Here is a 12,800-nt window from a genome sequence, read left to right as displayed (position 1 = left end):
TGCATATGAGTGCTAAACAGGGAGCTATTGTATCAGCGTAATCTGAAAGGAACCTAATCGGTATACAATCTGGACCTGAAGACTTGCCCGTATCAAGCGATTTGAATTGCTTCGCAACCCCTAAGGTATCTACTTCTAAGAAACTCATGCTAGCTGCTGTTTGTGTTTCAAATTCTGGAATATTCCATTCGTCTTCCCTGGTGAAGGAATTTCGGAAAACTGCGTTCAATAACTCCGCTTTAGCGGCACAGTCATCGGTAACAGTACCATCGGCACCACGCAGCGAAGGTATTGACTGCGTCTTGCCGCTTGTGTACTTTACATACGATCAGAATTTCTTCGGATTTTCTACAAAATTTCGAGACAATGTTTCGTTGTGGAACCTATTAAAGGCATCTCGCATTGAAGTCCATGCCAAATTTCGCGTGTCTGTAAATTTTAGCCATCTTCAGGGTTTCGCGTTCTTCTGAACTTCGCATGCTTTTTCCGTTGCCTCTGAAACAGAGTTCGGACCTGTTTTGTGTACCATGGGGGATCAGTTCCATCTCTTACCAATTTATGAGGTATGAATCTCTCAATTGCTGTTGCTACTATATCTTTGAATTTGAGCCACATCTCATCTACATTTGCATAGTCAGTTCGGAAGGAATGGAGATTGTCTCTTAGGAAGGCTTCTAGTGACACTTAATCTGCTTTTTTAAATAAAATTATTTTGCGTTTGTTTCTGGTGGATTTGGAAGAAACGGTATTGAGCCTAGCTACAACGACCTTGTGATCACTAATCCCTGTATGCTACCTATCAGCTCTGGATTGTTTGTGGCTAAGAGGTCAAGTGTGTTTTTGCAACCATTTACAATTCGTGTGGGTTCGTGGACTAACTGCTCGAAATAATTTTCGGAGAAAGCATTTAGGACAATCTCGGAAGATGTTTTCTGCCTACCACCGGTTTTGAACAAGTATTTTTGCCAACATATCGAGGGAAGGTTGAAGTCCCCACCAACTATAACCGTATGAGTGGGGTATTTATTTGCTACGAGACTCAAATTTTCTCTGAACTGTTCAGCAACTATATCATCGGAGTCTGGGGGTTGGTAGAAGGAGCCAATTATTAACTTAGTTCGGCTGTTAAGTATAACCTCCACCCATACCAATTCGCATGGAGTATCTACTTCGACTTCACTACAAGATAAACCGCTACTGACAGACACAAACACTCCACCACCAATTCTGCCTAATCTATCTTTCCTGAACACCGTCTGAGACTTCGTAAAAATTTCTGCAGAACTTATTTCAGGCTTTAGCCAGCTTTCTGTAAATAACCAGAGAGTATGACTAAAGTTATGCCAAGAGTTGGTTTTAGGACAGTGTGTCTCCTTCTTCAGCTCTTGTAATACACACTGGCATCTATAAGTATGTACCTATTTCTCTATTGTAAAATAACATGTAGTAATATGGCAAAACTGACATGTGCTATTTATAAAATCTATTAAATAATGAGTTTGGAGTTAGGAAGATAATACAACTACAATTTTACAATTTTAGCAGTGTAATTCAGTTGACATTTCATTTGTCTTTTGTTTAACTAACATTGATCAACATTTATGAAATTAACTATAAACATCACAGCATTACATTTTTTTTCTTTTGTTATTTAGTAATGAACTGTTAAGCTGTTTGGTATGTGGGATCAGGAGATTTGTGTGTGTGTGTGTGTGTGTGTGTGTGTGTGTGTGTAGTAGAAGGTCAAAGAGAATGTTAGGTACGTGTGCCAATGTGTGTGTGTGTGTGGGGGGGGGGGGGGGGGGGAGGTTGTTTTTTAGTTATTTGATTTTTCAAGTGTAATGATTCTTTGAAATTTTTGAAGAATGGGTTATTTTCTAAATCTGTTTGTTCATTTAAGATGGTTTGAGGAGACTTACTCTTATTGTTCCACGAGATCCATTTTTATTCTTTTGTCTGCAGTGGTAGGATATGGAGGTTTATTTTGATGTTTGTAACTGAATGACTGTTTTGTGCTAGGTGGGCTGCAAAATTATATTTACCTAAATTTTTTTAACATAGTGCGCCTGTGTGTTCTTTGTATTGAATTTCAAAGTTTCGTCCTGTTTGTCTTATGTAGTAGCAAGAGCAGCTGTTGCAGGTTAATGCATATATTCCAAAGTTTTGAAAAGGTGGTTTGGCTGTTTCCATTTTATGAACTTTTTTTCTGTTGGTTGTGTGGTAACTTATTTTGAATCTGTGTGGTTTAAACAGTTTTTAAGTTGTGATATGTTACTGAGGAATGGCATGGAGATATGCTACATGGAGATGTGCTACTGAGGACTTTGTTGTTGATGCTGTTTGTTTGGTTTTTATCTTTCCACGTAATTTGTCAACATTGGATGGGTCATAAGCATTGTTGTTCGCTATTGTTTTTAAAATGTTTAGTGCTTTGGTTTTTACATAGTGTTCAGCATGAATTTTGATTACACGGTTGAGTTCTGATCTAAAAAATGCTAAATTATGTTGATTTGGGTTGCATGATGTGTTGTTTATAATGTCATCTGATGTGGCTAGTTTTCTATAAATTTGGCATTTCATGTTCAGGGAAAGAAAATTAATTCCTTGTTGCGTTTGTTGTTCAACTGTAAATTGTATTTTTGGGTTAATATTATTAATTTTTTCAGCTAAGCTTCCTATTTCAGTGGTTGCACCATTGCAAAGTATCAAGGTATCATTGACATAACATTTCTAATAAATGATCCTGTCGTTTTCAATTTTGTTTGCTTTGAAAAATTTGGTTTTTAGATTATTAATGTAAATGTCAGCTGCCATCCTTCTGAGTATAGATTTTGTTGTTAATGGAAAAGTAGGTCATAGATTTCTACATCACTTAACTTTGTGTTGCAACAAGTTGTCTTTGATAATACATTGTGTTTCTGTTATGGGTATATTGGTGTAGAGGTTGACTATGTCAAGGGTTGTAAACTTTGCTGTACTTGGTATGGTGACGTAATTGATGCTGTTAATCAATTCATAACTACTGTTTACTGAGTAGTTGGTTGTAAATGTGTATCCTTTGCTAAGGATTTTATGAATTTTTTTATTTAATATGTACCCAGGACTGTTTATTGAGTTGATTAATGGGCGTATTGGCTGGTCTTGTTGATGAAACTTGAGCTGTTATTAGAGCTTTGGAGCTGTAAGGTTCATTGTTATGCAGCGTTTAGCTTCAGAGGATGTTAGGAGGAAATTACAGTTTTTTATCAGGTTTTTTATTTTAGCTTGGAATTTGGAAGTGGGATCAGATTCTAATTCAATTGTGTTGTTATTTTTGAAAAAAATTCTAATGTTTTGTTAATAGGATCTAATTCATACATTATTACAGCTGTATTGTTTTTGTCTGCCTTAACAACAATGAGATTATTGTTAGATTATTTTTTTTATTGATTCGATTCAGTGTTGTAGCTTCATTGTGTGTGTTCCTCTGCAGTTTTTGTGTTTTTAGGTATTTCTTTATTATTTTATTTGCATCGTGCTGCAGCATTTTGTTCATTTTGACTCAATTTTACTGATAGACAGGTTATTTTAGTGTTAGTAATTAGATCTTTAACTGTGTTTTCATCAAGTTTGGTGGCAATATTATGTTAGAGTCCTTTATTTAGCAAATTAAGTTATGTGTTGTAGAAGTTAATGTTAATTGTGTTCACTACTCTGTCAGAGAATTTGTTGTTCAGCACGTGAGTTATACTGAGTGCTGGTGGACTTCTTAGCTACAACGACAGACAGCTTTTTCTTTTGTTTGGATGAGATTTTTAGTATTTCTTTATCCACAGATTGTTGAACTACATCTAAGAATTTTACAGGTTGGGATAGCGTAAGATAGTTGCTTAATTCTAGGTGCAGCCTGTACGTGTCTTTGTTGAGTAAGTCTCTGTGTTTATAAAGAGATCTGATTTCATTTTTGATCCATGTGATTTCACATGTACTTTTGGCTGCTCATGCTGATTTACAGTTGAACACCAAACACAACAAGGAATTAATTTTCTTGGCGTAAACATAACCTATCATAACAATAAATGTCATTATAAATAACACATCAACACATATTAGCATTTTTTAGATCAGCAGTCAACTGTGTAAACAAAACTCATTCTGAACATGATGTAAAAAGCAAAGAATTAAACATTTTAAAAACAATAGCCCACAACAATGCTTATAACCCATCCACAGTTGAGAAATTAGGTGAAAATATAAAAACCATATAAACAGCATCAAAAACATTGTCATCAATAGCAAATGAAGTTAAATACATTTCCATGTAATTCCTCAGTAACATCTCGTACCAACTCGCAAAACTGTTTGAAACACAGATAATCAAAATAAGTTACCACACAACCAACAGAATAAAAAAAATGTAGTTTATAACACCAAAACAGCCAAATCACCTTTACAAAAGCCTGGCATACATAAATTAACCTGTGACAGTTTTTCCTGCTACTATGTAGGACAAAGAGGATGGAACTTTGAAATTCGATACAAAGAACACGCAGATGCACTACATTTTAAAAAATTTAAGTAGATTTACTTTTGCCGCCTGCCTGGCATAAAACATTAAAGTTACAAACATCAAAACAAATCTCCATATCCTACCCATTGTAGACAAAGGAATAAAAATGGGTCTCCTGGAACAATCAGATATTTTTGCTCAGAAGAATAAGTCTCCCCACACCATTTTAAATGAACAAACAGATTTAGCAAATGAACCATTCTTCCAAAATTACACTGAGAGGGAGGGGGGAGAGATCCTTTCCCCTCCTCTCTCTCTCACTCGCTTTCGCTCTCCCACATTGGCACACCTACTCAACACTCTCTTTGGCCTTCTACTACACACACACACACACACACACACACACACACACACACACACAAAAAATCTCCTCCTCCCACATATTAACCAGCTTAACAGTTCATTATTAAATAACAAAAAAATGTAATGCTGTGATATTTACTGTTAATTTCATAAATGTTGATCAATGTTGGTTAAACAAAAGACAAATGAAATGCCAGTCGAAATTGCAGTGCTAAAATTGTAGTTATATTATCTTCCCAACTTCATACTCATTGTTTAATAGATTTTATAATATTACACTGCCTCACTGAGTGAAAGGCAGGCGTTTAAATACATGATAGGGTAAGTCGCTATTGGCCCCTGGGACCACATGCTCCACAGTGGCGCCCTCACATGATAAGCGAGCCAGGAGCGCGTGCAGCAATGGCTTACAGCACGACGGAGGAAGGGATGTCCGAGGTGTCCAGGATGGCCAACCCTGGGGGCAGGGAGGGCCAGTGGCAGGATTGCGGGGAGGCAGCAACGGGGGGCAGTGGCGGTGGCTCGAGGACCACGTTTGTATCTGAAGCAGGTAGCAGACGAGGAGGAGGTGGCGGCGGCAGCGGAAGTCCTGCAGGGGTAAGTGGGCGGAGCTGGTTATGATGGCGGCCCTCCAACCCTTTCGATGTCTGCACTGACGTCACATGCCACTCATGGTCTGCGATGACCACGGCGGGCGTCCAGCTCGCCTTGCTCCCGTACACATGGGCCCACACGGCCGCGCCGGGAGCGAGGCCAGGAGGGGGATGGCATCCGCAAATGGAGCAGGGTCCGTAGCTGTCCTCCATGGAGGAGCTCCACCGGACTACGTCTGTCATTCAGCACGGTGCAATAGGTGCTCAAGAACGGTGTGAGGGCCGACGTGGTTGGAGATGTATCGACGGCCTGCGTCAACTATTGTTTAAATATGCGGACAAGCCACGCCCTTGGAGGAAGGTTGGAAAGGTGGGCTATGGATATGTTTGATACCGTTGGCCTGATAGGTGTCATGGAAGGAGAATGCTGTGAATTGGGGGTCATTATAGGAGACCAATGTGTGAGGCAGGCCCTCAGTGGCGAGAACCTGGGCGAGGGCCTGAGTGTGGCCTCCTTGGTGGTGGACATCATGCAGGCGACATGGGTGTTGGGAGTAGGCATCAATAACAGGTAACCACATGGACCCCAAAAACGGGCCTGCAAAATTGAGACTGATGCAATCCCAGGGCCGGCGAGGCACAGGACAGGGTGTGAATGACTGAGGGGGTTCTTGCCTGGTGACGCGCACACACAGTGCACGAGCGGACCAGGTGGTCAATATCGCCATCGATGCTAGGCCAATACACGTGCCGGCGAGCCGAAAGTTTCATGCGGGACATACCCCAGTGCCTGCGGTGTAACAAACTGAGCACTTGATGCCGCAAATCCGGAGGGATGACCACCCAATGGGCACCCGACTCCTTGGCCAACAGAAGGACATCATCAACCACGGAGAGCCTGTGGGACTGGTGGCGCCAAGGGCTGAAGTCAGTCCGCATCCGACGAGTAATATAGGAGGGCCACCTGTGGACCACTTAGCAGAGAACCTGCTGCAAGATAGGGTCACTGCGTGTAACTGTGGCAATGTGAGCAGGCGTAAGAGGCAGACCGTCCAGCGCATCCTGGCGGACGGAATCAGTGTGAAAGCAGAGGATCTCCTGTTGGTCAAAAGCAGGATCAGGGCTTGCTGAGAGACATGACAAGATGCCCACATTAGCATGTTGGCGGATGGCTTATACTGGATGGTGTAAGTGTAATTCCGTAAAAATAACGCCCAGTGCTGAGGATGTTGAGCCATTCACTTTGGAAGGTGAGAGTAGGGTCCGAAAAGTGTAACTAAGGGTTTATGGTCCATCAGTAGGGTGAACTTAGCCCCAAAGAGATAGGTGTGAAATTTTTGGATGGCGAACACTGTCACCAGGGCCTCCTTTTCAATCTGGGAGTAGTTCTGTTGTGCTGGAGTCAATGTCTTAGATGCATGAGTGATGGGCTGTTCTGAGCCATCGGCATTCCGATGCGTGTGGACGGCCCCAATGCCGTATGCTGATGCATTAGCCGTCACAACCAAGGGGCAGTCTGGAGAGAAGGGAAAAGGCAAGGGGCAGACTTCTGCTTTGCCTTTAAATGGAGAAAAGCCTGGCCACAGGCAGGAGTCCAGTCAAACGTACACCTTTGCGACGCGAGAGATTGAGGGGTTGAGCAATGGAGGCAGCCTGGGGTAAGAACTTTAAGTAATAAGTAACCTTGCCCAAAAACACTTGACGTTCAGGCAAGTCCTTGGGGCGAGGAAGGGCCTCATTGGCCACGACATTATGATCCGAAGGGCAGATGCCATCTGTGTTAAGCCAGTGGCTTAAGTATTCCACTTCCGGTTGAAAAAAACAACACTTGTCCAGCCGATTGCCTACAAAGTCAGTAATGTATTCTTTGTATTTTACTGTCTATGCACAATAAGTAAAATTTGTTACTTTCTATGCTTCATGATGTTGCAGTTTTAATGCCCAGCAGTGTGTGTGTGTGTGTGTGTGTGTGTGTGTGTGTCTGTGTGCGCGCGCGCGCGTACGTTTGAGCCAAAGTTTGATATTCCACACATGAACATATGAGGTTTTTTTGTATTGCATATGTTCATATGATGCATTTCCTCTGAACTTATCAGTTTCTCATATTTTAGTGCATTGTTGGGCTTACAAAATGCATACAAATCAGTATTATTTAACCACTAACTTCTGTTTTTCAAATAAAATTAATTAACTTGTAACATACAAAATTGAACATTTAAATGCGTGTTATAAGTGTACTTACTTGGTTGTCGTCTCTTCTTCCTCAGTAGTGGTCTCAAACTGAAAAAAAAATGGTTAGGATATTATAATTATGTTCAACACAATGAATGCAACACCATGAAGTTTCAGATTCAATAGTGTACACATTTATTTTTTTCAGTACGCTATCGAGCAATGACCAGTCTTTAAAAATTGGAAATACTTTACTTATCAGTTCACCAGTGCCTCTTTAATTTCCATATATAACATCATCATCAATCAGTCGAGTACAGTACCCTTATGTCCGGACATTATAAAGGAAAGCAACACTCAGCAGCAGCTCGTAGAACCTATTCTGCATTGTTGTCTTTACTAATTTTGTTTGCCTCTTAACACTACTTTATAATTCACCAAGATGGCTACCCACACTGTCCAAGTAATTATCCACTAACCAAAATTCTTTAGTTGAAAATAACGCAATGTGACAGTAGTTTATGCACATATGTGTTCTGGTGCATAGGTATTATTGTGTATGACCTATGAACAGAGGAATCACTTGCTTTACTTCATAGTGGTGTTATGCCGATTACTGAGCCTGTACTTCTGAATTTTAAAATTTTTCTGGTGAACTGAATGTTCAAACAAATTTTGGGCTTGCAGCCCGTCTGCATTCAGTGTATCCCACAATATTTCAACTGGACGCCTGTCAGTCATCCTCAGGTAAGTCATTGATGACTGACAAAAACTTCCTTTGTTGTGCAGTATATAGTGTGCTGAGAGTATTCCGTGTACATATCAGAATCAAGTTGACAGTTGGATCAAACTTCTTGGCGGCAGTGCCCTCGCTGGTGGAACCACGGAACTCAGCTGTCCTCTACATTAGCGCTCGATGCGGCTGTTGATTCACTCTGTCAGTGTCAATTACAGGAAATTTATGTGCCTCCACAGTGAATTCCCTGCTCCCATGCGAAGGTGCCATGTTCAAAATTTTTGCCAATTATACGAATTCTTAATTAGGGACTTAATTCAATAATGGAGAGTGGTATATGTCTCAGAAAATTTAGGGCAATCTAAGTATATCAGATGTTGCTATCAAACAAGCATAATGGCTCAAATGTCAAATTTGGGTGTCGTCAGACTTTCATTGTAAAAGTTAATTAGCTTTCGGTAAAATGAAAGTGGTTACTGGAAAGAATGAACGTGGCTTTTTAGTGGATAGTTCCAATCCTCTCATGTCTACTGATTATCTCTCACTATTTTAGTAGTCGTATGCTAATGGGGCAACTTCAATTACTAATTTATCTCAAAGGAATTTGTTGTACTGAAAACTAACAATGCTATTGCAATTAGCAAGTTGAATTTTATGAGACACATAATAAGATTACATTAAATATTGTAGAAATAAAAATTTAGCAATTTTGAGTGTACACTGCATATTATGTGCATAAATAAGAGTCAGATGTGAAAAACAAAGAAAAATTTAGTTATTTGACTGGAATAGAATAATGGCAGGTGGAGTAAGTCCACTTTGCTATGATTCAATGTGTGTAAAATTTATTTTGTTTTTCAGACACTTCCACTTCTGCAAACACCACTTCCAGTTTCTCTTTGTTGCTTCCATCGGTTGCTAGTTACCTTCAGGATACTTTGGAGCAATGAAATTGGTCAGGGAAATGTTTACATACCATCAACAATATTTTATGATGGAAGTATCAATTATTTCAGCATTGATCGCCTTGGAGGTGTTTTGTCTCACCTGAACAAAACACTGCGAGCGGATCTGTCAAGAGTTCTTGGTGAAGAACACAGAGTTGTTGCCAGCATACCTCTTGTTGCACCAGAACGTGCCGGAGGTACAGGTATGTGGTACCTCTTTCCTTTTGCTATTGTAATCCTAAAGAGATATTGTGAACTGCTGTAAGTGCTAAGTTGCAATTGTCAGGGATGAGTATTTGAAGGAGCAGTTATCAGGTTCGGATTTTAATTGGGGCTCTAATTTTGTGCATATTTTATTCTCTTCTGATGGGCAGATGCCCCTTGGAATGCGATCTTAGATGTCAGTATTGCAAGCTCAAACATCCATTAGAGTTTCCATGAGACACATTTCTAGGCCCTCTGGACAAGGGGAGCTCACTTTGAACATCGTTGGGAGCTCTAGGCTGGACTCGCTAAATCCATGTAAAAGTTGGCTATCGGAGAGATTCACAGTGCATGCAGAATGTCATACTTGTGTCTGATAGGCTCGCAGTGATATCAGGTAATCTCCCTGTCAGTTTTTGGGATGCTAAATGTGAGAAGCCCAAATAGAAGGCAGCACTGGCAGAGAAGTGCTATTGGTGAAAGAAAATGAATGAACAATGAAAATAATGTATTTGAGTCAAAAGACAATCATTATGCTTCTCAGGCTAGTTGGCTGAGAGGCCTTAATGTTTAATAGGTTCAGGATTGTTGGAAGTCATTGGCCAAGAGTTCTGTGTGTAGGAAATGAGTTGCAGGTCCTCTGAAGTTATGGTGATGTTTGATAGCACTGCACGTTTCTGATGTCAGAAATTAGCCATCCATAATGATCAACAAAGTTATGCCAGTAGTACATAAATTTACAGCAATTCACAAGTTCTGATTAACTTTTTCCAATTTTTATAGTTGAGTGAAGTTGGCTTTAGAGATAAACTAAATAATTTTTTTTTGTTTCTATATCTTTTGATACGGCTTTTGCTGTGATTCATCAGGTCTGTAACTTTTTGAACAGTTATCTTTGTTTAGAGATTCCTGTGGAAGTTAAAAAGAAAGCTGGTGAAGATGGCACATGGACTGTTAGCTGTGTGTCTTTTCCAGTCCAGTGATTAGATCTTGAATCTTTCATAGATTATTACAGAGCGTATTTCTTTGGTACAGGGATGAAGATTATTTAACAATGTTTTATGAATCAAAGAAATGCTAACAAACCTTATCAAAACTCTTTAACAAGTGTTGGACAGAAATGCTAAAAGAACTGAATTGGACATCACTTGCATACAGACACCAATTAACCCATAAAAACGTATTTACAAGGTTTAAAGAACTGGTATTAAGTGAAGAACCTGAGGTATACTTCAGTCCACTACATATCGCTCCCACAGAGACTGTTAAGACAGGATTAGGCTAATTACAGTGTACCCAGGAGCATGTATGCAGTCATTTCATTCAGCAATTGATATGCATATGGAAGGCAAAGAAACTCACGTGTGGTACAAAGCTAAGTACCTTCTGGTTCCTCTCTGTAGCAATTTGTAGCATACATACGCAGATATAGGCACAGGAATGATGCACATTGCGTATTCCGGCCATGGATGGGAATGAGACTTCACACATTGCCATGAAATTTGGAAGGAGAAGGAAAACAACATTTTGCTATAACTTTTGAGACTACGTCAGACACAACAGGAATTCCCATTGTTTGAAATGGACCCTATTAATTTCAAATTTGTGCATTGTTCTGCTTCACACTGCATTTTCCTGGTGGTTTCTTCATGATTTGTTCTATGTTTAATGCTGAATTTTGTACAACCCCAGAGGCATTGTAGTAAATAAAAGTGTTCAAAGCATTAAATTCTTTGTAGGCCCTCATCACTTCAGTGCTTTACGCATCATTCAGTAGTTTCACTGGACAAAAAAAATCTAGAATTCTAGGATTTCCAAGAAATGCCCTTCCATTGCAAAGCTATAGTGAGTGAGTTCCCTTTTTACATCAGTGTCATTTGTCAAACAATTTTTAAGTGATTAGATTCCTTCCTTGAGGAAATAAGCAACAGATCCCATAAATCTCTCATTTACTGTAAAATCCTTATCAGCCACAAATTTCTTTAGCTGTGGTAATGGCGGATAAAGTCAGATGAGGTTAAATATGGTGCGTGACCCAGAAAAGCATTGCTCCTCATTATCTCATATGCCAGAGTCCCTTCTTGGGTAGATGCAATGTCTTGATGAAAGACTGCTTTTCTATGCGGTTCAGATTTCTTCTCACATACTTTTTCATCCAGTTGGCATATAAGTTGTGTATAGTATTCACCAGATATCATTTTATTCTTTTCAAGTTAATCAGTGAGAAGATTCCATTTGAATCCCACAAAACTCAGTCATTGTTTCTGACAAATGGAATAGTTTTAATTGGTTTTGATGGACTGCCATTGGCTTCCACTTACTGTTCTGGTTGCTGTTGTGTTTTTGTTGTGAAGTAATAGCTCCATATCTATCCACTGTAGCAAATTACTGCACAAAATCAGTTGGATTGTTTTTGAAACACTGCAAATATAATTGAGAATTTCATTTTTGCAGACGCTTTTAATCAGCATTACCAAATGTGACATCTTTCTTGCATTAAGCTTTCTCATAGTTAAGTATTAGTGAAAAAAATGTATAATTCTATGTCTTCCGATATGTCTATTGTGTCACCTATATCATAGACTACTAATTGCTGATTTTCCACGGAAGTATTGTGTACTTTCTTGATGTTTTCTATATTGTTTTAGTTGTGAGATATCCTTCACATGAATCCTCTTCAGGAGAAGTATGCCCACATTTGATTTAACTGTTGTAAATGAAAGAGTAGACTTTAGTAAACAATTTCCATATTTTGGTGGACTCAGCTAGCTGTTAGCAATCTCTCACTGTGCTGTGCAATGATTCAGTTTAATAATTATAGACGTCTTTTCTGTGCGAAAATGACCATAAGCTGACCATTTAAATGATTTTTAAGGGTTTTTTTTCCCTCCCACCCATATGCATGCAGTGATTTATATGTAACTGTGTTCAGTATGTTACACACACACACACACACACACACACTCATCAATCATCCTACTAAACATTCAAAATTTTCTATTCAATTGTGTACAGGGTGTAGCAGATAGGTACAGCCTAACTTTCAGGACACATTCCTAATGCATAAAAAAAAGAAAAAATACGTTATGTTGATAATTTTCAGTATAGGTCTATCCATGAGCAACTGAATCAAACCAGTTTTTTCATACCGAATGTATTTATGTGTTGAAAGGCATGAACACCTTCTTTTATTCATTTGCACATGGACAGATCTTACCTGAAAATTATCCACATAATCCTTTATGCAACTTAGGGCAACAGTATAACAGACTAGACATGGATCCAAAGTTTTTTAA

The 12,800-nt window shown here is 39.3% G+C and overlaps 1 protein-coding gene across 2 annotated transcripts in view; it reads left to right on the top strand.

Annotated features, from left to right (window-relative positions):
- LOC124620048 (E3 ubiquitin-protein ligase RNF123-like) overlaps window positions 1-12,800 on the top strand; it is a 159,358-nt gene that overhangs the window by 74,080 nt on the left and 72,478 nt on the right. For both annotated transcript variants that reach the window (XM_047146724.1, XM_047146716.1), the window contains exon 11: window positions 9,215-9,503. In XM_047146724.1, the coding sequence (XP_047002680.1) occupies window positions 9,215-9,503 (289 nt within the window). The remainder of the gene's footprint in view (window positions 1-9,214; window positions 9,504-12,800) is intronic.

Source organism: Schistocerca americana, chromosome 1 (assembly GCF_021461395.2).
Source record: "Schistocerca americana isolate TAMUIC-IGC-003095 chromosome 1, iqSchAmer2.1, whole genome shotgun sequence".
In the NCBI taxonomy this organism is placed as follows: Eukaryota; Metazoa; Arthropoda; class Insecta; order Orthoptera; family Acrididae; genus Schistocerca; species Schistocerca americana.
This window is presented reverse-complemented; position numbering and strand designations above follow the sequence as displayed.